At 31.5% G+C, this 26723-nt stretch overlaps 2 protein-coding genes across 2 annotated transcripts; one reads left to right on the top strand and one right to left on the bottom strand.

The window, feature by feature from the left end:
- Nucleotides 1–5846: 5846 nt before the first annotated feature.
- On the top strand, nt 5847–9881 carry LOC131608120 (protein PIN-LIKES 3-like). Its single transcript, XM_058880049.1, has 11 exons — nt 5847–5907; nt 6057–6206; nt 7481–7560; nt 7639–7763; nt 7852–7973; nt 8253–8465; nt 8568–8660; nt 8747–8847; nt 9238–9290; nt 9381–9566; nt 9650–9881. Exons 2-11 carry the CDS (start codon nt 6069–6071, stop codon nt 9772–9774), a joined length of 1236 nt encoding a protein of 411 aa, XP_058736032.1. The 5' UTR covers nt 5847–5907; nt 6057–6068; the 3' UTR covers nt 9775–9881.
- A 6890-nt stretch (nt 9882–16771) lies between these two features.
- LOC131603764 (DExH-box ATP-dependent RNA helicase DExH10) lies at nt 16772–26256 on the bottom strand. Its single transcript, XM_058876191.1, has 16 exons — nt 25183–26256; nt 23341–23655; nt 23149–23253; nt 22979–23047; nt 21359–21526; nt 21199–21270; nt 20969–21085; nt 20610–20789; nt 20337–20495; nt 19846–19935; nt 19656–19748; nt 19204–19357; nt 18952–19100; nt 18780–18875; nt 17668–17760; nt 16772–17359 (listed from the first exon to the last, which is right to left on the bottom strand). Exons 1-16 carry the CDS (start codon nt 26140–26142, stop codon nt 17249–17251), a joined length of 2931 nt encoding a protein of 976 aa, XP_058732174.1. The 5' UTR covers nt 26143–26256; the 3' UTR covers nt 16772–17248.
- Nucleotides 26257–26723: the final 467 nt, after the last annotated feature.

Consider the following 26723-nt stretch of genomic DNA (forward strand, 5'->3'; position numbering starts at 1 on the left):
AAAACACAATCATTATCAATTTAAAATATCTTTAACTTATAAACTCATTGTTAGAGTTATAAATTTTTTTCTATTATATATTTCTCTAGTGAAAATAAAATCCTCTATATTTTAATAGTTTATGTAAATAAAAAAATTATTTTAAAATATTAAATATACATATTCAAAAAATAAATTAGATAATACTTTTTACTGACAATAAAATTAAGAAATCAAATAGTCACATCTAATAGTAATATTTAACATTTGATAAAATAATTTGAAGAAGAGAAAGTTATATATTTACGTGTATGAATTTAGTGTTTAGTATTTCAATGTATTAGGCACCAAAAATATCATTTTGTAATCGATGGTAATTTAATGTAATTTTTTACCTTGCCAATGAAGGGAAGGAAAACAGGCAGTTGAATTAGTAACTAGAAAGGTGTGGTCTTAGGACTAGAAATTCTTGAGCATTTCAATATTCTTCTTTTCAATGAAAGAAAATGAGAAAGCATTCCCTCACTTTTTGAGCTATAACCTTTTGTTTGACCATAATAAATAGCAAAAGCCTGCCAAGCAGTAAATAAATTCCACACAATTTTAGAAGATACTAGATCTATTGTTAGATTGTTATTTATTTTTTCTCTGTTTTATGTTAGGTCCGACTATATTTTTTTTTTTGAATTTTCATATTGATAATGATTAATTATGTTGATTTTAATGATAAAATAAATATTATTTACTAAAATAATTATATTAATAATAAATAGTAAAATAATTACGTGATTTAAAATATAATAAATAAGAGTAAGTTAATGAAAATAAATAATAAATATTACATTGGTATTCTAGAGAAATAAATAATTTGAGATAAATAAAAATAGGAAAGAAGACGCCTATTATAAGATAGAGGAGTATATTTTAATTTTTTTTAAAGATTAATGTGGTTTTTATTTTCATTCAAAGCCATGGTTAAAGATATTGGCCATTGATTTAATAATAAGTTTATGGTATACTTAATCATTTTTAAAATGAATTATAAATATATTTTTTGATAAAAATATAAAATTATTGTTAAATAGATATAGTAATACTTTATTTTTTATTTGAGAAAATTATGTGTAATTTTGATTTTAATATTATCTATTTTTATTTAATCATAAAAAATTGACTAAAATCTATTATTTTTGCACGAATAAATATTTAAATTAAGTTTCTAAATAACACTTGTTTTCTAATATAACTTTTGAGTTATATAAATATAATAAATAATTATTTTTATTATGTGGCTTAGGAATTATATACAATTAATAAATTTAACTCACCTATAACCATATTAATAAATAGTAACATATAATTTTTTTAAAAATATTAAATAAGAAATAAATTAATCAAATTAATATATTTTAAAAATTATTAATTTATTTTATTTACATACTAAATTAAATAAAATAATAAGTTTAAAAAATTTATTGATGGTCTCTTTTAATTTAAAATAAAAAATTAATACAAAGTTTATCATTATATATTTTTATTTCAAAAAAATATTTTAAATGTTTTCTTAAGCTTCCAAATTTGATGGACCTGCTCATGTTTAGTTTAGAGAAACACTTGAATTATAACAACAACAAAAAAAAAAAAGTGAACTTGTTTGAATCTACATGTTTGGGGAATGTTAGGGCTTGGAATTGCTGTTGGAAATTTAAGATAAGGGGGGATATTAGTCTAAATATGGTGTTGATTGCATAATTGGATATGGAGAAGTTCTTAATCTCCATTAGGTTTTGTCTCATTTTCTCCCATTGATGAATGATTAATGAGATGAATGTGATTGTTGTGATAACATAAAATAATTTATGTCATTATTGTGAAATTCGTACACTGATTTTACCATGAAAATTACATGTTTTAATTTATGAAAACGGTATGAGTCGTGTTCATATGTGCTATGTGTGATTTATGTTTAAAGTTTTAGAAATTATAAAAAATTGATGAATTTGTATAAGGACTGATGCACATATATTGCGTTAATGATATGTAATGTCGGATTGTTGGTATAATATTTTTGGGTATGCTAGGCATGTTTGGATGAGGTTTGGAAGAAATATAGACTACAAACTGCATATTTTCATCATGGGATGATTTTGTAATTTTAGAATCTATTAATTAAACTATATATACACTTCATGCTGCTTATATTCACATATCAAATTCAATAACATTAGACGTGAAAAATATATATAAATTTATAATTGTAAGTATTAACTTATTAATATTATTCTAACAAGTTAGGTCGGCCTAACTTTAGAGTTACGCATTTTTTTAGTGTGGGTTTGATTTGGTCCCTCTCCTTCTATTTATATTCAATGAAATTTGCCTTTATACATTAAGGTAATATGAAGTGGTAACCAAAAATAATAATAATAATAAATCTGAAAGTAAACCACCCATGATATAATGTAAGTATAAACTGTTTATTTAAGACTTAATTAATACAATATAAATTATATTTAGATATGTATAAATTTAAAAAGAATTATTTAATTTTAAAATAAACAATAATAATACAAACTCAATTATATTATACAAAAAGAAAAAAATGGTCGTGAAGTAAAGTAAGAAAATAAAGAAAATTTTGAAATTTGAAAATATTTTTATGTATTTCAATTAAAAATAAGTATTAATTAAAATAAAATACATATTTTTATTGAAAGTGACCCGTAAGATGTAAAGTTAGTTATGTGCACAACTCTTAAGCATGATGATAACATGAATTGGTTAATTGTGTTATTTAATTATAAAATGGATAATGATAATATGAACTCAATTGTATTAAATAACCATAAAAAAGAAAAAAAGTGTCTTGTGAAATGAAGAAAGAAAAAAAAAGTTGACATGTTAAAATAAGAATTTTAGATCTCAATTAAAATAAAATAGGTATTTTATTGATTGTAATTTGTGAGACAGAAAGTTAGTTGCGTGCAGCGTTATTAAGTATTATTCAATTTTATAAAATTAATTGTTAATTTTATTAAAATTCAAAAATGGATTAATTAGTATTTTTAATAATAATAAATCAATAAAATTGCTTAAATATGTTCTAAAAACAAAATTAAAAGCCAACATTGTATTCTACATACTAATTTAGTATAATAATCATATATATATATATATATATATATATATATATATATATATATATATATATATATATATATATATATATATATATATATATATATATATATATATATATATATATATATATATATATATATGATTAGGAGGAAAAAGTGTAGGAGGAAAAAAATGAAACTTGAAAAAGTGTTAAGTGGAAACTTGACACATGACATCATTTAATTGAGGTAGAGTAAATTAAATGAGCTATTAATTTTTTACTATTTTCACTTTTTGTAAATGTAGATGATTTTAAAGTGAAAGGCAATATTGATGGTTTCCATGTATCTTTTAGATAGGGGTGCTCAAAACCAAACCAACCCAATAGAAAACCGCAAACCAAATCAAACCAAACCAAACCGAAACCGCAAAAAACCGCATTTGGTTCGGATTAGTTTGGGTCATTTTTTAACAAAACCGCACGGTTCAGTTCGGGTTGCGGTTTGTATTTTGTAAACCGAATCAAACCGCATTATGTTACAACCTAAATTTTACTTAACTCACACCCAACCCAAAATTAAACCTATTATACATTAGTAGGCAATTTGGCCCATCCCAGTGGGTACCCCAAAAAACCCCATATCGGGTAGGATAATTACCCATAAAAATGGGTATGGGCACGGGCACGGGTAATTACCCATTAAAATATGCGGGTATGGGTGCGGGCACGGGTACCTTACTACCCAACCTGCCCCATACCCACACTACATATTTCTATAATGTCATTTATATTATTATATAAAAATGCATGATTCTATTTTTTTTTTAAATATATCGTTATTAAATCATTACACATTTTAATAAAAGTGTTTATTTGTTTCTTAACTCAACAATAACATACATAATTTTTTTAATATTGTTAAAAAGACTTAAATTATATGATATTTTGTAATTAAACGATTTAATTTTACTATAAATGCGGGTAAACGGGTACGGGTATGGGCATTGAGGTACCCACAGGATACGGGTACGGGCATGAATATTGATACCCACGCGGGTTTGGGCTCGGGTACGGAGATTTTTTAAAACTGCGGGTATGGGGACGGGTACTATAGTACCCTGCCCAAACTCTACCCATTGCCATCCCTATACATTAGCCTTATGAATACGAACAATTTTCTCATCCTTACACATATAATTTTAGTCCCGATCTTCTCAAATCTCTAATAACATTATTTCACCTTCTTTGCTACATACATCTTCCCTCTTCTTCTATAATCTTTACTCTCCTATATTCTTTCTTTTTCACCTTCTCATTTTTATGTAAATGTTCTGTATTTCAGTTTCATTTTTATCGCACATCTTCTTCTCTAATCTCTCAACACTTTTTCTTTTTCTTTTTCACATTCACTAATCTTTCTTCTCTTCTATTTTTTTGTTTCATTATAATAATTTTATATTGTTTTATGCTATTATTTTATGTTTAATATTCCACTTTTGTCTAATTTAATTTTTACATATTACATGGAAAATTGTTGTCAAAATATGACGAGTTTTGTTGTTATTTGTTAGTGTATGAATGTCTAAATATAAAATTATGTTGTCATATATATGTGTATGTATGGCTCAATAAAATATTTGTAAAAAACCGAACCAACCGAACCGAACCAAACCGCATTAGTTTGGTTTGGTTTGGTTCGGATTTTTTTTAAAAGTCAACCGAACCAAACCAAACCGCACTAGTTTTTCTCTTGCGGTTCGGATGATTTTTTTCGTCAAAACCGCCCAAACCGCACCGCGAGCACCCCTACTTTTAGATGTGTTTGTAGTTTGATTTGGATCGGTTTTAAAGTAAAAACTCAGCTAATTAAAAAAAAAATTGCGGTTTGGTTCTATTTTGAATGATTGATTAAAAAAATTGATCCGATCCAATCTAAATTTATTTGGATCGAGTGGTAAACAAACTCATGCTAAGGACGAAGGGTCGGGGAATACCGAGTTCGATTTTTGGTGGAAACAATAATTGACCAGTACCATAATCTCTCGACACGAGCTCTGGATTACTAGAGCCCCATTTTCCTAGTAACTAGAATGCGAAAAATATATATATATATATATATATATATATATATATATATTAAAATTATAAAAATATTAATGAATATATGAATTAATAGTACAAAATAAAAATATCATTGAAATAAATAAAATATTAAAAATAAATAAATAAAATTAAACTAATTAATAGTTTAAAAGTAAGTATCATCAAATAATAAATTAATACAATATATTATATTAATAAAAAAATAAAATATGTATTAACATACATACCTTCGGTTCAGTTTGGATTTCAATCGATTTTGAAAAATCAATTTAAAATTTGATTCAAAATAAGCCGTTTCTATAAAATCACATTCAAACACATTAATACTTTCTCCGTCCCAAAATAAGTGTCATAGTTGACACTTTCATACGGATTAAGAAAATATAATAAATAAAGAGTATTAATTAGAGAATACAATTGAAAGATAAAAACTAAAATTACATTGGAAACTAAAAATGATAATTTTGAGACAAATAATTTTTACAAATGTGACATTTTTATTTTGGAACAGACAAAGAGATAGTATTTAATTGATATATAGTTGGTTTAATTTCTTCACGTAGTTTTCGAATAGAAGAGCTATATATATATATATATATATTATAAACAAGTCTCCATATTCCAAACCTATATCATCATATCTCTCTCACACTCACTATACTTACTACAAACAACTAGTCCCTTCAAAAAGAGAGCATCATCAGGTAACCAGCATTGTTTATCTTTCTCTTTTAATTCACATGTTACTTTGAAGAAAGAAAAGAAGAAGAAAAATAACTAAGTTATAATTTTTCAACAAATCAACATAATGCTTGTTTGTTTAATTGAAAAACTTGTTTGATTGATGTAACAGGGTAGTAACAAAATGGAATTCTGGAAGCTTTTTGTTGTTGCATTAATGCCAACTGTTAAGGTTTTGTTGATGACTGTTCTTGGTACATTTCTTGCACTTGATCGTTTTGATATACTCAGGAAAGAAAGTTCAAGAAAAAAGTTGAATACTGTAAGTTTATTTCATTGCTTTTTTTTTTTTCCTTAAATTATTTTATATTCCAAATGCTCATTTCTTTTGGAATATAAAGTATAAAACAAGGCATTCAAAATCTAAGAATGAATCATTATGTATATGTGAGTTTTATTCAACTGATAAATGTATAATATTGTTAACAAGGTTTTAAAGAACACTTTGTCACATTGAAATAGATCGTGACAAAATGGTATTGGAAAATTATGATATCAATAATGTTATTCACCAATTTTATAATAACAAATAAATTATAGTTAATTCATATGATAAAGACAACAAATGCATATAATATTGAATATGACTTTAGTTGATCAATTGACAAATTCATGATATTGTTATTTTGGGTATGTATGTGAGTTTTTGGTAGTAATTATGATGACTCGGTAACAAAAGAACTCATGCAATGAATTGATTATGTTGGTTGAGACATTAATGAAACTTTATCTTGTGATGAATCATTCATAAATGGTTTTTTTACTACTCTATGAATTGTGGGTAAAATGCTTCATGTGACATGTACTAATATAAACAGACACGTGTATTCAATTTTCAAAGTCAAACATGTAATTAATTTTTACTGTAAATTTTACAACTTTTAAATTTAATTAGTTATATTTTAGATTTTTAATATTATGAATTTACATTTTTGTTTTTGAGTGTAATACTAGCGCAGCAAATCAATATTACATATACAATCAATCAAAATTCTAATATGTATCATTTTAATATTTTTAAAAAAAGTGTTTTAATTAGATATATGTCTAAGGAATTGCTTTGAAAAACTAAGAAGTGATCAACCACATTCACTTCTCTCTCTCTCTAAACATTCTCTCTCTAAAAATCCTCTCTCCTCTTATCAAGCTTATATAAATCACCATTCAATTTTGTGGTACATAATATAAATTAATTCATCATCAATTTTGTTTTTGCCCATCTAACAGGGTTCTCAATACACCACTGATGTGATTTTTTCTTTAACACTGGGACTTTTTTTGGCCCATAGTTTAAAGATGTACCACAAAAACAATTTAAAGATTAAAAAGTCTATTATCAAAAATTAAAACACAGTTAAAATTATATAATTATTTAAAAAAATATTTGAAAAAAATCTTTATAAAAATTTATTTAAAAAAGTCTTTGAAAATAAATTTATGAATCTTTTATTATTTCTTTATAAAACAAAACATGAAAAAAAAATGAAATAATTACTATATGATAATTTTGACATCATTCTCTTTTTTTTGGCATAGATTGTATTTTTTGTCTTCTCCCCTGCTCTTGTTTGTGGCAGACTGGCTGAAACAATAACTCCACAGAGCTTGCTTACACTGTAAGTTTCTTTTTTAAAACTACAATAAAAGAAAATATTATTGAATTATAATTATGTCTAATTAGTTAAATTATGTAGGTGGTTCTTGCCATTGAATGTTCTTCTCACATTTACAATTGGAGCTGCTCTTGGATTGTTACTTGTTAAAATTATTAGAGTTCCTCATCATCTTCATGGTCTTATCTTAGGATGTTGCGCGGCAGGTAATTACAATCACTTATAATTTCTAATTTTTGTATATATATGAAGAAAGATTTCATGTTAATTATTAAATTGGTTTAATATGTGTAGGAAATCTTGGAAATTTGCCTTTGATTATTCTTCCAGCTGTTTGTAAACAAAAAAGCAAACCTTTTGGAGATGCCGATATTTGTCAAAAAAATGCACTAGGTTATATTTCTCTATCAATGGCGGTACGATACTAATTTATAACTTTTGAAATTTAAGTATAATTTGTTTAGGGTTAACCGATATGTAATGCTTATAAATCTATATCTTTTTATGTGAATTGTCTATTTTGTACACAAATAATAAAGGTAAAGTGTCTGGATCGAGTACGATCTCATTAAATCGTAAAAATCTCTTAAGAGAATTTATACTTCGACATTGTCAATATTGTATTCAGATCTAATAATATAAATTTTTGTTCTAGGTCCATCAATAATTATATCGAGATGTTTTTTGTTTATCAGATAGGATCCATTTGTTTTTGGACAATTGTGTACAAACTTGTGAGCATATCTTCGGGCCAAATTTCCAATGAAGTTAAAGTTGATGATTCCATGATTACTCCAAATTCTACATTAGAAATTAATCAAGAAAACATTTCAAAAGATACATCACATACAAATCATGTGAAGCAACTTGAAATTGAATGTACAACAACTTCTATTGAAAGAGTAAAGGTATGTTTACATCATTTACTTCCTCTTTAATTTTTTTTATTGTTTTCTCTTACTCAAAAGATAGAAATTATGCATGATCTTATATTTTCAAGAATTTTTTAGGTACCAGAAAAGGAAAAGATTATGGAACACATAAAAGTATTAGTAGAAAAGATCAACCTCAAAGCACTATTTAAACCAGAAACAATTGGAGCAGTAAGATGATTTTTCTTTATTTTATTTTTTTGTGTTTTATATTATTTTTCATTCATCTCATTCTACAAAGAAAATCTTATAAACAGATTATTGGTCTAATAATTGGCATAGTTCCTATTTTTCGAAAACTCTTGATCGTAAACAATGCTCCTCTTGCTGTTATTGAAGACACTATAGTCATGGTAGGGTAAGTATCCTAAAATTCATATTAAAAATTTACATACTTTTAATATATTAAAGGCCTAAATAGTCTTTTAATTCTTGTTAGTTAGCGTATTTTTTATTTTGTCTCTGTGTTTTTTTTTCTTTGGAAATGAACATTGAATGTTAAAATCCTTTTGGTTTTAATCCTAAAAATAAAATCTGATGAAAAATTTAAAGGAAAATCTGTAGGAAACCTGCAAATTTTTCTGTGGATTTTTATTTTAGGGACTAAAACCAAATTAAATTCAATATATAAGAATTTTATCAAAAAAAAAAATACAGAGACAAAAAAATACAACAACTTACCAGGAAAAAAACTATTTAAACCTATATTAAATAATAAAATTATAATTTTTTGAAAATTTATTTATAGGGATGCAGCCATTCCTATAATGACCTTGTTGGTTGGAGCAAATCTTGTAAAAGGTAAATAAATAAATTAAAAAATTGTCAAATGAATTTGTATTTTTCTTTATAAAAAGAAATGTGATGATTATTTTTTTTTATTTTTTTTAGGTTTAAAGGGACCAGGAAAGCAATTTCCAGTTATTGTTGGAATTATTGTGGCTAGATTTATAGCATTACCATTAATAGGTATTGGAATTGTCAAAGGTGCTATCCATTTTGGTCTGATCCATCCTGATCCATTGTATCAATTTGTTTTGCTACTTCAATTTGCACTTCCACCTGCAGTATCAATGAGTAAGTTATTTAAAAAAATCATTAAAGAAAAATAATATTAAAATGTTACTTTTACATAAGCTTATTTTACTATAATGTTGCAGGTACAATTACTCAATTATTTGGAGTTAGTGAAGGGGAATGCTCAGTTATCATGTTGGCAACTTATTCTTGTGCTGCATTTTCACTCACACTTTGGAGTACTTTTTTTATGTGGCTAGTACTATAATTATTCTGCATTTTCAATAGCTTATGTTCTTGCCATCTCCTATTTTGGATGATATATTATTTGTAAACTAGCTTGTTATGTCAATTTCTAAAACTTTTTTATAACTAGATTTAATATGCAAAAATATTTTATAATATTATTGCATATGTTTTAAACTAGAGTTGTTGCATTTTACCTTGATCTAGGAGTTACATATTTCCACTGTCAAGGTCAATAAAAAAATTATGGTGGTTCACCATTCCACCCCATTCTTCCCAGAATTCAAAGGGATTTTTTCTTTGACTTCATAGCACTTGCTACAAAACAATTACCCATAAGCTATTAAGCAAACACAAAGACTGGATATCCCATAAGTCTTGTAGTAATTGACAACTAATAAAACAAATAATACCAATAATTTAAGGAAAAGGAGAGACCTTGAATAGGATGAGTTGAAGGTTCATTGGGTACCAATTCATAATTCTCAATGCCACTAATAAGAGAGGCACCAGTTTAATCCCCAAAATATTACCACCCAAGTTTTTGACAACGGGGAAATAACAAGAGACGTCATATTCATATGAAACCTTAAGGGGATAGGTGTATGGATCATCTCATTTATAAAGTGTTCAACTTCTATTTTTCTAAGCGATGTGGGACTCCAACTCACTTGTACACAACAATCTCCCTCTCAAGTGTGAGTATATCCACTATACTCCCTCTGAAACGAAAACACTTTCATCCAGATACACTTGTACTCAAGGCCGGTCCTAGGGGTAGCCCACCAAAACTACCACTTAGGGCCTCACATTTTTATGTTATATTTATATAATATTAATTAATTAAATTTTTTAAATAACTTTTTAAATTATATTACTACCCCATTGTCCGGAAGACTATCGATATTAGGAGTCGGTCCCTTAAACCATCATTCTGATACCACTGTTGGGTCATCATGAGGAGCATCCACATTGAATCAAGAGCAACACACAAGTGAAAGAGACATCACATATTCACTCAAAATCTTAAAGTAATAGGTATATGAGTAATCTCACTTATAAAGTGTTCAACCTCCATTTTTCTAAGCATTGCGGAACTTCCAACTCACTCTTGATGTACTCTCATTCTTATACCTATATAATAATATTTATATAATAATTAAATAAAATATTCCAAACCGCTATTCTCTTCTATTGCTTTGGGATCAAAAGAAGAATTTTATTTCAAAAAATTAATAAGTACAAAGTCGATCAAGTGATCCAGGCATCACAATGGCCACAAAACCCAAGCAGACATAAAAGGCTCAACAATTACTTCCATTACAATATCTGTTCAATTTCCTATTACTACTCGCTCTCAAAAGTACAATATTAATCACATCCCTACTGTGGAGAGAGTCACTGGGTTGGTTCTGAAAAATAATCTTGTTGCGGGTTGTCCAAATTGCATAAACGGTTTCAACTAGCGCAATTATCATGATACTTTTTTGCTACCTTTTGCACGCATCATATGGCATAACCAAATCAATTTTGAGTTACAACCCCCGGGCTATTGTTACTCCATATGAGGATATTTAACCAAATTCTTTTAGTGACATTGCACTCAAAAAAGAGGTGATTACAACTTTCTTGTTCATTACAAAACACACATTTGCCATCAGTGACGATTCCAAAGCGGTGCAGACGGTCCTTAGTGGGTAGCCTATCTAAGCAAGTCATCCAAAGGATGAATTTAGATCTTGGTCTAGCAAGATTCTCATAGAAGATATTCCTCCACTGCACTTTAGGTTTGCTCCCTCTCATCATATGATAGACCTCTCTCGTAACGTACTTTCCTGTACTTTGGAATTTCTTCCATTGGAATGCACGAGGATGTCCCGATGTTTAAAAATTGCTTTTAGAATCCAAGAGCAATGAACATCAGGACAAAAGGACATAAGATCCTCATTTTTCAAGTAGTAAGAGTGTATCCAATTAATCCAAAGCTTATCTTTCTTTTCATAAATATTCCAAAGGAGTTTTCCTATCATTGCTTTATTCCATTCCATAAGAGAAGTAAAGTTCAGACCACCTGCAGAGAGAGGGTCACTAATATGATCCCAAGCCACCAGAGCTTTTCTGGTAATATTATCTTTTCCAGTCCAAAGAAATCTCCTACAAAAACTATTAATATGAGAAATGAACTTTTTCAACAGAGGGAAAATTTGCATCCAATAATTAGCAATAGAGAAAATAACAATTTTCAGAAGTTGGATTCTGTCCGCATAAGAGAGAAGTCTGGTGCTCCAATGTTTTAATCGAGCAAGCATTTTCTCAATTAACGGTTGGCATTGAGAGATAGCCAATTTCTTACTGGCCAGTGGAACTCCAAGATATTTGAAAGGCATTAAGCCAATAGCAAAACCAGTTTACTGCTGAAGGATGTTAGTAGTAGTAACGTCCACACCTCCAAAGTAAATTTTACTTTTTGGGATGCTAATCGTTAGGCCCGTAGAAGATGAGAAACCCTAACTTTATCCATGATCAACTTCATAGAAACAAGGTCACCCCTCACAAACAGTAGGATATCATCAGCAAAACACAGGTTGATAATCTTCAAATTTTCACATTTTGGATGAAAATTAAAATCGGGGATGAAACATAAACCTTGCAGGACGCGATGAAAGTACTCCATGATAAGAAAAAAAGGAGGGGTGAGATGGGATCCCCCGTCGAAGACCACGTTTTGCCTTGAGGATTTTAGACGGAACTCCATTGATTAAGAAACGATATGAAATTGTTGTCACACACGCCATAATCCAATTGATATAAATCTGCGGGAACCCAAGCTCGATCATAATATGAAGGAGGATAACCATTCAACTGTATCATACGCTTTTTGAATGTCCTACTTATGCATGAACCTTTTTCTTTTGTGTATCTTCTTTTCATTTAATTAAGAAATAGTTTTGAAAAAAAATTGACAATTTTAATTTTAAAAATTATTTTAAAGTTGTATAATATTAAAAATCTATCATCAATAAAATATATTTTTTTTCAATAATCAACTATTGAAATTAAAATACATCAATAACTATATTTTACAAAAAATTACAGAAATAACCATGTTTTAAAAATGAAAAAAATGTGCGCTCCAATTGAGATGGCGTATCCACTAATTTTAATGAGATTGTGCCAAATGGACTGGCACATGCACTGCATACAAGCCAAGTCGAATGGCGCATGCATGCATGCATGCATGCATGGCGATGTGTCATCTCAACTGGCGCATGGGTGTATCTGCACTTTTTTTTAAAAATAAAAAACTATTAAAAATAAAACTAAAAAAATTTAATAATAATGATTTAAATAAATTATTACATAGTGGAAATGTAAATTACAATAAGACCTAATTTCCTTGTGCCTGTCCTATCCTAGTAACCCGTCCTTTATGAATTTCATGTTACGGTTGGATCGTGTGTCTCGCGAAGTCAATGCGATCTGAGTCCATAAAATTTGTCAGGTCAGCATATCCACAAGACCCACTTTTGAAAAGTCGGTTACCAATGTTCTTAAAGTTTGATCGTGTTGGATGGGGTATGGGCTCGATGAGTGGTCGGTAGCACTGGTCGTTTCAATAAGTGGGGTAAAAAGGAAATTGGTCTTGTTGAGTTTGTTAGCCATACGAGTTTTGGATGTGTTGGGTGCTACGGTGATGGGATGGTTGCGTGTGAGTTAGGTTGGTTGGGAAATATTCTGCATGTTCACCTAGATCGGGGCTAAGGTGACTAATGGATGGACCCACATGGGGTTTTGGTTGTAAGATATTTTTTCTTAGTTTTGAGTTTGAGTATGTGGCATTTGTTGGTCTTGGTATTGGTCATGGTGATTTGATCGGATGTTTGTGGATCGATGTCTTCGTTGTGTTGGTTGAGTGGTGTAAGTGTGTTGGGTTTGTTGTTGACGGTGTATGTTTATTGGTAAACTCTTGTGAACACGGGATATGCATTAACTCAACCATCATTCAAACACTGTCGCATCGAGATTACATTGTCAAATCCTGATGTCGGAAGGTGGGTAGATAATATTCTAGTGGAGAAATGGACGAGGTCATATGATAATGGACAACGACGGGGCCACAAGACCACGAATATTGTTGAATCAATGAACGGTGTCTTTAAAGGCATGTGAAACCTCCTTGTAGCCGCTTTAGTGAAATCAACCTATTCTATGATGGCTTTGCTAGTTCGTAAGAAGAGGTATAAAGTGGAGTGTAGTGCTACAACCAGGACAATTATGGAGTGAAAGCTGCATGAAATTTATGAAGGAAGAAAATTCCAAATCCAACACCCATATTATTACCAGATTCGACCGTCATAACCATAATCTCATTGTGAAAGACACGATTAATCACAACGAGGGGTTGTCAAGACAAGAGTATAAGGTTCTACTGTCATCTCGTAGGTGTGCGATAAAAGTTACAAGCCTTTCGTATGTCATTCTCCCATTTCATTGTGGCATGTGTGTATGCTCATCAATATGCATTATCCTTTCTATCTCCCGCTTACAAGGCCGAGAGCTTGCTCTGCGTATGAAGGGGAAATTGTTTGCACAACGACCAAATGCAAAGGAAGAAAAATAGTTGTCCCAGAAACAAGTGTATTACAACTGAAATGGACACGACTGACAAGCTAGAAATAAAGTGCAGTATATGTCGTCAGGTCGGACACAACTGAAAAAATTGTCTCAATCGTGCTACAAGATCAACAACATAAATTTTTTATTAATACAATGTAATTTATTTTTAGATCTGAACGAAACTTTTTTCATTAAGCATCTTTGTTACAACAAATCGAGCCCTTCTTAACATAAAATTAAACTAGTTAGCACATAATCATATCTAAGAAATTACAAGTGTCAAACCAATTTCATTTGTGCCATGCATCATCACTATAACGTCGCTGTCATTTTTGACGTCCTCCCACCAACGTTGAGGTTTTCCAGTCGCAAGTGAGGTGGTCGTTCTTTGTCTCTGAATTCTTCTAATGACTTCGCCATCTTGGATATCCCCGTCTAACTAGGGATGACAACGGGTAGGGTCAGGTGCAATTTTCACACTACCCAAACTCGCACTCGAAATCACCACCTGAACCCAAGGCTATTCAGGTGGCAAAAGAACACCCACGCCCACACTCGTTGGGTTCGATTTTTTTCACCCAAACCCACAGAAAAATACATAAATTACATTTTCCTACAATTTTTCTATAATTTTCTAATATATATAAAATCGGGTGTGATTTCAGGTTTAGGGCGCGGGTTTTACACAACCTAAACCCGCACCCGAAATATCGGGTGGCACCTGAACCCGAACTCAGTCAACTCGAGTTTTCACCCGTTGACTCGAATTTGGGTGCAGATGGACCCCGGGGTTTGGGTAAGCCTGACACCCCTACGTTTAACCAACGGATCAATGACCTCTTAAGATGGTCCATCGAGTGGATGTTCCAATATTTCATTTTAATCGGGGTTTGATAGCCAAAAAATAACATAGCCATCCTTTTGAAAACCATTTTAGATGTTATGAAGAGTAGATGTGTGAAGAATGGTGGAGGAAAATAAAATCATTTATAAAATAGTCTTATACACCCATGTGTCAGTTGAGATGGCTAATCCTCCTAATGCATGCACGTATGCGCCAGTTGAGATGGTGTCTCTTCCTAAACATGCAATGCATGCACCAAATGGACTGGTGCATCCTCTCTAAAATTAAGTGCATGCGTCATCTCAACTGGCGCGCACGTTTTTTTCATTTCTGAAACCTAATTATTTGTTTGATTCTTTTCAAAATATGGTTATTAATGTATTTTAATTTCATTAGGTGATTATTGGTAAAAAAAAAAACTATAAAGAGTATACCAATTTTTATTGTTTTTTTCTTATTAAGTTTAAATACTAAAAATCAAAAATCAAAAATTCTAAAATCTTTTTTAATTTTTTTAGTTTTTTAAAATTAAAATAGAGAATAATTTTGTAAAACTAGATTACCAATCATGTTTTATTGTTTTAAAATTTTAAACAAAATTTAAATAATTTTACAAAATCAAATCCAACAAGTCACAAGTTTTTTTTACAAATTTCTCTTAAGTATAAAAAACAACACATAACTAGACACAGAAACATAACCCCATACTCTTGAAAAACCACTCGAACATATTCTGAATTTGACGGAGAAAATTCATTTTGATCAAATTCATTTTGACTTAATTAAAATTGTCTTCAATTATAAAATATGAGAACATCCTAGATCAGCCCCGTACATTTAGTTATGTTTTTTATTATTTAATTTTAATAATTAAGAATATTAAATATGTAATTAATATTTTGATAGGTTGATTTATATTTATTATTTAAAATATTTAAAATATATCAATCAAAAAATTTAAAATTATTTTATTTTATTATCTGAAATGTAATTTGACATTAAAAAAATAATTAGTTTTACTAAATGATTGGTGACATAGCCAGATATCTGAATCTATTTGGATTTTTAATTTTTCATTTTCATTGAAAATCAGGACAGAATACAGAGATTATTTGATAATTTGAATTTTGATTTGACTCTGCCGGGACTCATTGTCATGCTTACACATAAGTGTAGATAAAGCATGAACATCGGTTTTTATTGAGGTACTTCTACCATCAAAAAATAGACATTTTCCATCTAATTCTTAAGCTTGCTCCAAACTCTATCAAGAATTAAAGATCCGACTTTTTTAAGTTTTCACATTAGACTCCTAAGATCTTGTAATATTAAAATTAACATAATTAGAAAACAAACCATGAAAACAATTCAATAATTATCTAAATGAACTTATTATAACAATATTTTTAAAATTTTATATATTGACGGGTATGATTTCACTGAGTGTAGACTGCTTTACACTGTCGGTGTATTTCTATTAAATTCTTAAAAAATAACAATTCATTATAAATAATTTACTTCGATAGAATGAATAAAAAAGTGGTAGATAAATTAGATATGAGATCGGTAATATATTCTCCATTGATACAGTTCAAGAACTCGTTCATTCACATCCATATAACTGTCAAACCAAAACTCTAGTTCCAATTAGCATATCCATATTCTCAGTTCAACCAAAAAAATTGGCTTTGGAAATGTTTACATGCCAGAATGACTCATCTGTAAATAATTTCTTTGCTACCCCACTCCCCAAGCCCCGGTGCAGACAAAGGGTTCTGAAGGTAGACTTACATGAGAAACATATTACCAATCTGAATTAAAATCAATGGATCCAATGATCATACCACATTAGGTCATCTATCACTCTAGTGTACAACAATTCCTATACTACGAGCAGTTAAATTGAACAAAAAGTATTTACAAGAGAAAAATTAAGAACGTATTGAGCGCACCCAGAAAGGAGGGATGTGAAGGTAGCAGCTTTCCTCCAGCCAGAGTAATCAAGAATGTAGGGAGTGGTTGGCAGGATAACAAATCACAGGTATAGAGAATTGGCAAAAATAATACCACGTCGAAGGCTTTCACTTGCTGCTGCAAATTTCTTCTCCAAGTCAACTTCTCCAACTGCTTCAGCAGCAGCACGCAACTGGAAAGAGGTAAAGACGGTCATTGCAAATCACAACACTAAAAACTCATTGTCAAGTTTATTATTTCCATTTTGTTTTCAAACAATTAATTAAGCCGGAAATGTGTTGAAAGAGAATTTTTAACATGAGGGAATTTTACAACGGTAAAAATAATTGCTTAAACACAAGTCAACAACCGCTACTTTAACCCATACACTTGATAGTTTTAAAAGCTCTTTTTCACTTTTTATTCATAGAATGGTGTATTTGTTTAGTTGCAAGAAAGTACAAGGCAAATCAACCATTGGAAGTGAAACCACGTGGTTACCTGATTCAAAAACTCATCAAGCCTTCTAGTAGCCCTAATGATACTGCCCTCGAAGATGTCAGTCATTTGAGTAACATCAGCAAAACTAGATCCCTGGTCAAAAATAAGAAACAATAAACAAGAGTTTAATAAAAAACTTACAAACCAATACATTAACTACTACTCATTTCTTCCACTCATTAGAGGAAGCATACTAACTGCTGCAGTGAGGATGTCTATACGTGTCTTATAATGCAAGCAACCTAAAATGAGATTTAGTATAACAATCAGCACAGATGAGTCTATTTTGAAGACCTCTTGGTAAAGAATTAAGATCAGCACAGTTGAGTCAACTTTGAAGACCCCTTGGTAATGAATCAAGAGTAGCAGAATGTGTATGTTTACGCAGTGTATTTGACAATGAAATTTCAGTGACAGGCCAGTGTGTATGTATGTATGTATGTGCACTTTAAGTTGTTAATTTATTGTCTAAGTACGTGCTTTAAATCCATACATTATGAAGCAAGAAGAACCCCTTTAATAGGTGAGAGCTTCTGACACGTGTTGCTATGTTGGCTAACAACCATGACAACCAACTCAAATGCCTACATTTCACAAATTTTGATATCAAGGCATGTTCAATGGATGATTTAGGTTCTATTACGACGACTGAATTTTACTAATCACAAGCATGTGTTCATAATTCCAACTTCATAAAAAACAGTGTCTCCAAATCAGAAGGGTTCTCGACAGGTAGAATGATGACTGAATATTATAAGAAAATATCTAATTATCCTCAACCCTTTTTACTTTCCTCCTCCACCTGGACTGTCAAATGCTAACTTTCCTTAAGCTAACTCTTGTTAAAGTTGCCCATCATTTGCAAGGCGGGCAAGGCAAGAATTAAATTTAAAGGTGTGATTCGGCTTAAATATCATATACCTCAATTTCTATTCTTTTTTTAGTAGGGAGGGAGAGAAATGTGAGTGCTGGAATCTAATGTTCAAAAAATAATAACTTATGGCATTGCACACCATTCCCCACTAATAGGTTTTTGTATTGAGATTAATTCATTTTAACAAACGGCTTAAAAGAAGAAAAGATATTCGAGTCAAAAATATGATATTACGAACCTTAGACCAAGAGTATATTACATCCATCAAGAATGGCTTTACTGTTGATTCGACATATTCATTCACATTTACTTCCAATTTGCAATCGTGTTGTATCTATAACCATAGAGTAATCCCAGTTATGATTTAATTCACAAATTCACAAAAAAGATTAAGTTAAATGATAGAGCACCTCTGCTATCCTTCTCGCATTGTCTTGAAGCTGTTGTAGAGGTCTCGCAAGCTCTGATCTCAGTTGTATCTGCTCACTTGATTTATCTACTGGTATAAAACAACTTGCAAGAGCAGCAACTTGATGATGGTCAAGATCATTAAAAGTGCCTAATGAGGAAGAGAAATGAATATACGGGAGAAAAATCAGATTATGTAACAGAAACTCTAAGCCATACAGAAAAAAAGAACAAACAAATGCATATTGATTCACCATTAAACATTAATTCAGTGACAAGGAGTTCATCGCCTGTGTCAACCAAGCAGGCAGCCCTTCCTTTCAATTGAACTACACTATCAGCATCAATATGACCAAGCTTCTTTAAGACTCGAGAGCGATTTTTAAGTTCATCCCGGAATTTTTGCAGCTGAAATATTGATATAAAGTTTGCACTCAACAGTTTAGAAAAATAAATAAACTAGTACGGTTAAAAATTGTTCACATTCAAGAATGGTGGTGCACTCATTACTTGTCATGGACAAAACTATCATATTAACCTCCCATCAACTGTTAAGTTGTCAATTATTCACATTTGGTTACATAAGCTTATATGTAATAATGCATACACATACTTTATTGTCTCCCATTCAGTTCTAAACTCCAACATGTAAGTCCAGCTTAATAATTAACTTTGGCAAATAATGAGGCCTCAGCAAAGTCAATACCTGGGAGTCTCGCATTTTTGCTTTCAGGTGTTGAATTTCATGATTTGCTTCAGCTTTCCTCTCAAAGCTCTTAATTTGATCTACATCTTGAACCTAACTTACAGCAAAGTGTTGAAGAAACATTCAAACCAAAGACCAGCATCATCACATTTATACGTACAGAATATCGACCAGATTAATTTTAGCAAACCTTATGCATAGGATGACCAAGCAACTTTTTCTCAAGCTCTTCTATTTGATTGACAAGTTCTACTATCTCTGAATCACGTATATCCATGTCCTGGAAATTTATTTAAGAACAATAAATAAATGGTGTGATTATTTTAAAGATCACTAAAATACAGCTGTGAGCATGTGCTAAGATAACCTTCCTTGCTTAAAAGACAATGAGATAGAGAAATTATAAGATTAACATCGATGAAGAGGAAAAAATATGATGCAAAAAGGCAGGTCTTTGACTCAGCAATAAAAATATTAAAACAAGCACAGACATTGCCAAGATACAATGTTTGAGAATTGAGAGCAATAAATTTGCTACAGCTTTTGTCTTACAGTTTACGTAAAAATCGTGTCTAATATCATGTGAAACATTAAAGTGCCTAGAACAGTCACCCCTTAATTCTGATAGCAAAAGTAGAGAACATACCACAATTTAAGATAGCTGAGGATGGAAAACTTTACCTTTACAGGGTTGAGCTTTGGAAGACCTTGAGGAAAACGATTGCCCAGCTCCTGAACAGCAAGGAGTATACTTTGCCGAGCTTCCAAGGGCCGGAGATCAGGAGGTACACATATCATTAGTTTACTAAGGGCAGAGATTAATGGTAATTGAACAGGAACCTATTGCAAAAGGAAGCAGTCAAGAGAACGTAGATGTTATTGGGATATGTAAAGTGAAGTGAGTAAACAACAGAGCCTGGAAAAAGTAGTGTGACAGTCAAAATGGCAGCTTACCACATGCATTTCACCTTTCTCTCCAAGGCGCGGTGGACATGGTTTTGACCGCATACTGTTTTCGTTTGAACTAGGTGCACAATGAAGTAAAGTGTCAACTATATAACCACCAACAGGTTTCTTAACAACATTGACTACAACACCCCAGCCCCAATCTGTCCCGCCTTCTCTTACTTTAATCTGCAAGATTAACAAAACCATCTATTTTAGTGGCGTTTGATACAAGTATAAACCAGAGACAATGTAGGAGAAATAATCTACATTAAATACTGAAAATTAAAACGTACACACACACACACACATATGGATGAATTTATGATATCATACTCAATTCCGCACCAATGATAACTACCACTTACCAATCGACCAGGGACAAGAAAATAAAGAATCATTTCAGGTCTTATTATTTGCGACATCATCTTCTTCTCAAGAAGAGCTAATTCTAATTTCAGCTTATGATAGTCAGATACTTCAGCCTACACAAATAAAGAATAATAGCAAATAGTAAATCAAATATCAATATCAATATATTAAAGCCACACAGAAAATATAATTTACAAAAAAAACATGGATCAGGAATAAAGATTACCTCTCCTGCAGCATCAAGCAAGGCTACTTCCTGCTCCAGCATAGATACCCTTTTTCCCATATCAGGTAAGGCCTTAATATGGGGAGTCCACAAGTTAAACATCACAGTTACAGTGCACGAAATACAAATAATGTTTTAAAGGAAATGGTTAGGTACAAACCTTTTCATATTGAAATTGATGAAATGAGTTTCTTATCACATGTTCGGCAGTGAATTGGCCTTCTGCACGGCTCATCAAATTTAAAATTGAGTAGTAGCTAAGCCTGAATGTACTAACTAAAGGAGCAGGTTTACCCAGAACCATGTCTTTGAGGGTATTCATTTCCATCTGTGTAAAACAATTCGATAATGTTTAGTTCAGTATTGCAAAACCAATAAGTTTTAGTTCTGTCCAAAATCAAACCAGAGACTGACATATACAATACCACAATAATTCAGAATAGAATGCGAACACAATATAAAGCACCTAACTTATTGTGTTGCTGCAGACATACCCCGTGAAAAGGGAAGCACCAAAAAAATCAACAATATTCACTATATAAATAACAGAATTTTCAAGCACACGCAAATAGTATTGCAAAAACAACAAGTGTTAGTTTTCTGTCTAAAATCAAACCATAGACTTTGACATATACCATAATAACTAAGAATAGAATGCGAACATGATATAAAGCATCTAACTTATAGTTTTGCAGCCATACCACGTGAAAAGGAAAGTACAAAAAAAATCAACAAGATTTAGTATATAAATAACAGAATTATCAAGCACACACAAATACATGTCCAATATATTATACAAAAAAAGTGCTTTTGAAAGCCTAATTCACAGATTCTGTTAATGAACATATGAAGAGAAAACAGAAAAATATAATAACAAATAATTACATGCTATTACAAACAGAGCAGGTAACCTCCTTGTTCATGGGGTTTATCATAGTCTTGAAAGAGTTGAAACATATGCCTTACACATAACTAAATAGTATCATGCTCCATCTCGTTTTAATAAAATAATATTACAACAAAAAATAAAACTAAGCTATTGAACTTGACTCTAGTCAGATTAGAACTTCAAAATAAAAAGAAATCAAACCCATTTTGCTAAGTTTATTTAAATTGCTACTAGATGATTACTATGCGAGAAGTATGTATAGTTGGCCAAGGTATCAGAACTTAGTTAGAAGTTAGAACAGCACAATAACAGTTCTGTTGACTACTGTATCAACAGCTGATTGGTTAAAATTAGAATAGTAAACAGACAACACTGTTTACTTCCCTTGAATTTTGCAATCCCATTTCAGAGAGAATAATGATAGCCAACAAATTGTTTTCCTATCTCTTCTGGTACAGTTTTACTAGAACACTTACAAATTGTCCACCTTAATCTTGAATTTTGTTTCACACTTTTTACAAGATGATTCTGAAATAAACTCAACCTTAAATGTTTTGAACCATCTTTCGACCAACAACATTAAAAAAGATATAGGCTATTTTTTAAAGGAAATATATTTATCAAAGCAAAAATATATAAGCTATTTTTTAAAGGAAATATATTTAATCATATAACAAGTCTACTTGTCAAAAAGAACTATCAAATTGCCATTTTTAAATTATCCCGGTAAAAGTAAAATTAAGAAAGAAGGGTGACTGTTAAAATAATACTTTGGAAAAGGCTCAATAAAAACAGTGTAGGTGTGTGTTTCATTATGCTGCATTGGAGTGCATATTTCATTATGCTGCATTGGAGGAACAGAAAACAAAAAATGACTGGCAATAGACTCACCTCCTCATCAATCATTATGATACAAATCCCACGCTCATCTTTGCCACGACGCCCGGCCCTTCCACTCATCTAAAGGGACCATATTATTAGTAGTAAGTAAGAAATGTGATAGCCCGGTAGAATGAATAAGTCCTCAATCACCACTAACCAAAAAAAAAAACATCACTCACCTGTATATATTCACCAGAGCCAATATATCGGTTACTATCACCATCCCACTTCTTAACAGCAGTGAATACAACAGTCTTTGCCGGCATATTTAAACCCATTGCAAACTGTAGAAAAATGCATCTAAGTAGTCTTCCAAAAATAATTATCAAGAGAATTTTAGGAGAAAAATCAGAAGCTTGACAAAATCTTACTGTCTCAGTAGCAAAGAGGGCCTTTACAAGACCTTCCTGGAAAAGAAGCTCGACCAATTCTTTGATGACAGGGAGAAGGCCAGAATGGTGGACAGCAATTCCTCGCTGAAGTAGTGGCAACATCAGCTCGATAGCAGGTAAGCTCCGGTCTTCTTCATTCAGACAGAGCACTGCATTCCGAAAAACATGCTCCACTGTATCCTTTTCCTCTTGGGTATTAAAGTCAAGCTTAGACATAGCCATTGCATGCTGCTCACACTCTCTCCTACTGAAGCTAAAGATGATGACAGGTTGGAATTTCCTTTCCATGATCATCTGAAAATTGAGAAATATACCAACTAAAATAAAAAGTAATAAAATAGGGAAAGGATGGGAGAAACAGATGATAGTATAGTTATTGAATGGTTTTGGGTGGGAGAGAACAAGCTCTCTAATTCTTGGAGGGAGAGACCAAGACTCTCAAATCTCTTGGATTAGTATGTGCGTATTTTGTATTATCTTTATTGTTTGTAATTATGTGTCTGTTGTAAACACATTCTGCCATTAAAAAAAGTCAGTTTCTACTCTTAATTTGTATGTTGGTACCGGTTTCTATCATAAAGCTACAAAATTCGTCAATATAAGTGTAAAGGACGCTCTTTTAAAATGCCATGAACTTTACACATCCGCAGTCATGTCTTAGTGCCTATTGCATAGGGCCTAATCATATTCAAAAGCAACTGGTTATTAGTAGATATCATCAAAAGTGCAAGATGTATACCCCTCTCAAATGACCCAAAGTAAATCAAAACATTGCACATTATTGGTTTAATGTGATTAGGCACCTACGAATGTGTAAAGTAACCATTGATCTGAATTAAATTTGAAACATTGGTAATTGATAAGGAATTGTGGGTAAATAAACCAATTAGAATAATGGCAACAATAAGAAAACTTAAGTGGGTTATTAAAAAGAATATGTAATTAAAGGTGAGTGAATGGTCATTAAAGAAAAAAAATTTGATATTGATGCACTAAAAAAATGAAGAGTCATTGTCATATCCATGGCATATATGGGAGCCGCATGCATCGCCGCCGTGTCGGAATTTATTAAATTTTTAAAATAAACAAATAGATATACTTCTTCGATAAGTATCAACGGCATATACAATTCGGCAGAGATTTTGCCGTACATGTGCTTCATTGCCCTTATAACATTAAAAAAAAAAAAAAAAACAATATAGATTCATAATGTATGGAGGAGGGCTTTATTATTGCTTTAATATGCTCTTTATAACAATAAAATGTTTCAATCTTGGCTGAATATATTCTTTATAATAAGTATCCATCCATCTAGATTCACAATGTGTTTATCGGTTCGTTCTTTTTCCCCCTCTGTTAATCAGCTGACAAGCGAATAAATGAATCAAGAACTCATCAATCAACAATTTACTACTTAAGTAGTTGCATTTTTTTTAAGAATCCTGAATGCAGGATGTTCGGCTTGAAGAACGGGTGGTAGCTCTCTAACATGGGCTTGTCTTCTCCGAAGAGAAAAGCCTAACATTGTATAAATTACCCCATTTTGTACCCGGAAAAAATAGATTATATTAATTTTCCTATTAATACTAAACTCCCTATATACAATACAATATATTCATATAGTCTACCAATATGTCTGCGTGCTAAACTTTCCTAAAATTCTATATATTTCAATTAAAGCCAAAACAGATGAAATCATTTAATAAGCGAGTTTCCATCACAATGAACAAGATCCTCGACAAAGTAAATTGTTAAACAATACATATAATTAACAACTATGGTTGATGACTAACACACGGAATAGCAGAAGTAACTACTGACCTTAACAATTTTGTATATGTCGGAACCAGCACCGGCAGAACCACCTTTCCCATGTCTGCCATTAGACTTACCACCCCTAAACCCATCACCAACTTTCTGCTTAGAAAAAGTATCCTGCAGCTTAACAAAATTATCCTCCCTAAACTGTTCATTCTCGTCCACAACCAAATACAACCCATTCCCACCGTTGGGAAAAACATAATGCTGCAACGGAGTCGGCCTAAAATCAGTATACACAACATGACAAGGTTGCTTATGTATATTACAAATCCACTCCGCAAACTCCGTAGCATTCGACATAGTAGCAGAAAGAAACACCATCTTAATAGCAGGCGGCAAAAAGATTATACTCTCCTCCCAAACAACACCTCTCTCACGATCCTTCATATAATGAATCTCATCAAATATAACCCAAGCAACTTCCTTCAAAACCTCCGAACCACGATACAACATCCCCCTAAGAATCTCCGTTGTCATAACAAGACACGTCGCATTCGGAGAGATCGTAACATCCCCAGTCATCAACCCTACATCTTTAAACTCCTGGCTAAGCTCTCTGTATTTCTGGTTACTAAGAGCTTTCAACGGTGAAGTATAGATAACTCTCTGTTTATCCCTAAACGACATTGCAATCGCGTATTCCGCGATCGCAGTCTTTCCGGCTGAAGTATGAGCGGAAACCAAAACGGACTCGTTCCGTTCTAGGCACGCGATTGAGACTTGCTGGAAGGGGTCGAGCGTGAAGGAGTAGGTTTTCGCCATGGCGCCATTGTGGAGAGGATTGGAGAGGGTTCCGTGGAGGGATTCATCTTTGGTTGAGGTGTAATTGGTTGGAACTGCGACTTCATGGACGCATGTGCGTTCTAAACTGCGGGGTTTCTTTGGTTTTGAAGAAGCGTCGCCGGTGTTGGTGGTTTCGGATTCTCTTCGTTTTCCGAGTGTGGATGGTTCTTGCTCCATTTTCGGTTTGTGAGGTGGAAGAAAGCGTTGGTTTGAGCGTAAAAATGGAGTTGGATTTGATTTTCAGGCATAAACCCTAATTCTGGGGTTCTTGTATGAGAAGCGCGGTTTTTGTTACTGTTGGCGTTTATCGTTGGAATTTCTTGTATGTGGGCTTCACGGCCCAAAATTGAAACCCCAAAATTACCTTCAACCTAGACATGGCAATAAAACCCAGACCCACGGGTACCCACCCGAACCCGCCCCGAAGTTGACGGGGAAAACCCGCTTTGACTGGGTTTGGGTTCGGGTTTGGGTTTTCCCCGATTAGAAAACATGGGGATGGGTCGGGTAATGGGGACACTAGTACCCACCCCGAACCCGCCCCGTTTATTTCAATATATACATTATTATTTATATTTCATAATTTATATTATTAAATATGTGGCTAATGTTTTAATAATTTGATTTGTATTTGTTATTTTAAATATTTGAAATATATGTATGAAATTTTTTGAGATTGTTTTATTTTGTTATTTATAATGTAATTTGATTTTTGAAAAAGTAAATATTTTTATTAAAAATTGATTTTACGAAATACA

The sequence above is a fragment of the Vicia villosa genome, linkage group LG5 (genome assembly GCF_029867415.1).
Source record: "Vicia villosa cultivar HV-30 ecotype Madison, WI linkage group LG5, Vvil1.0, whole genome shotgun sequence".
Lineage (NCBI taxonomy): Eukaryota > Viridiplantae > Streptophyta > Magnoliopsida > Fabales > Fabaceae > Vicia > Vicia villosa.

Bases quoted from the DNA above. Each gene is read 5' to 3' on its own strand.
- LOC131608120 (XM_058880049.1), top strand. From the start codon at position 6,069: ATGGAATTCTGGAAGCTTTTTGTTGTTGCATTAATGCCAACTGTTAAG. The intron at 7,561-7,638 runs GTAAGTTTCTTT...TAAATTATGTAG, and splicing joins CCACAGAGCTTGCTTACACT to GTGGTTCTTGCCATTGAATG. The intron at 9,291-9,380 runs GTAAATAAATAA...TATTTTTTTTAG, and splicing joins TGGAGCAAATCTTGTAAAAG to GTTTAAAGGGACCAGGAAAG.
- LOC131603764 (XM_058876191.1), bottom strand. From the start codon at position 26,142: ATGGAGCAAGAACCATCCACACTCGGAAAACGAAGAGAATCCGAAACC. The intron at 23,254-23,340 runs GTAAGATTTTGT...ATTTTTCTACAG, and splicing joins CCCTCTTTGCTACTGAGACA to TTTGCAATGGGTTTAAATAT. The intron at 23,048-23,148 runs GTGAGTGATGTT...TGGTCCCTTTAG, and splicing joins GCTCTGGTGAATATATACAG to ATGAGTGGAAGGGCCGGGCG.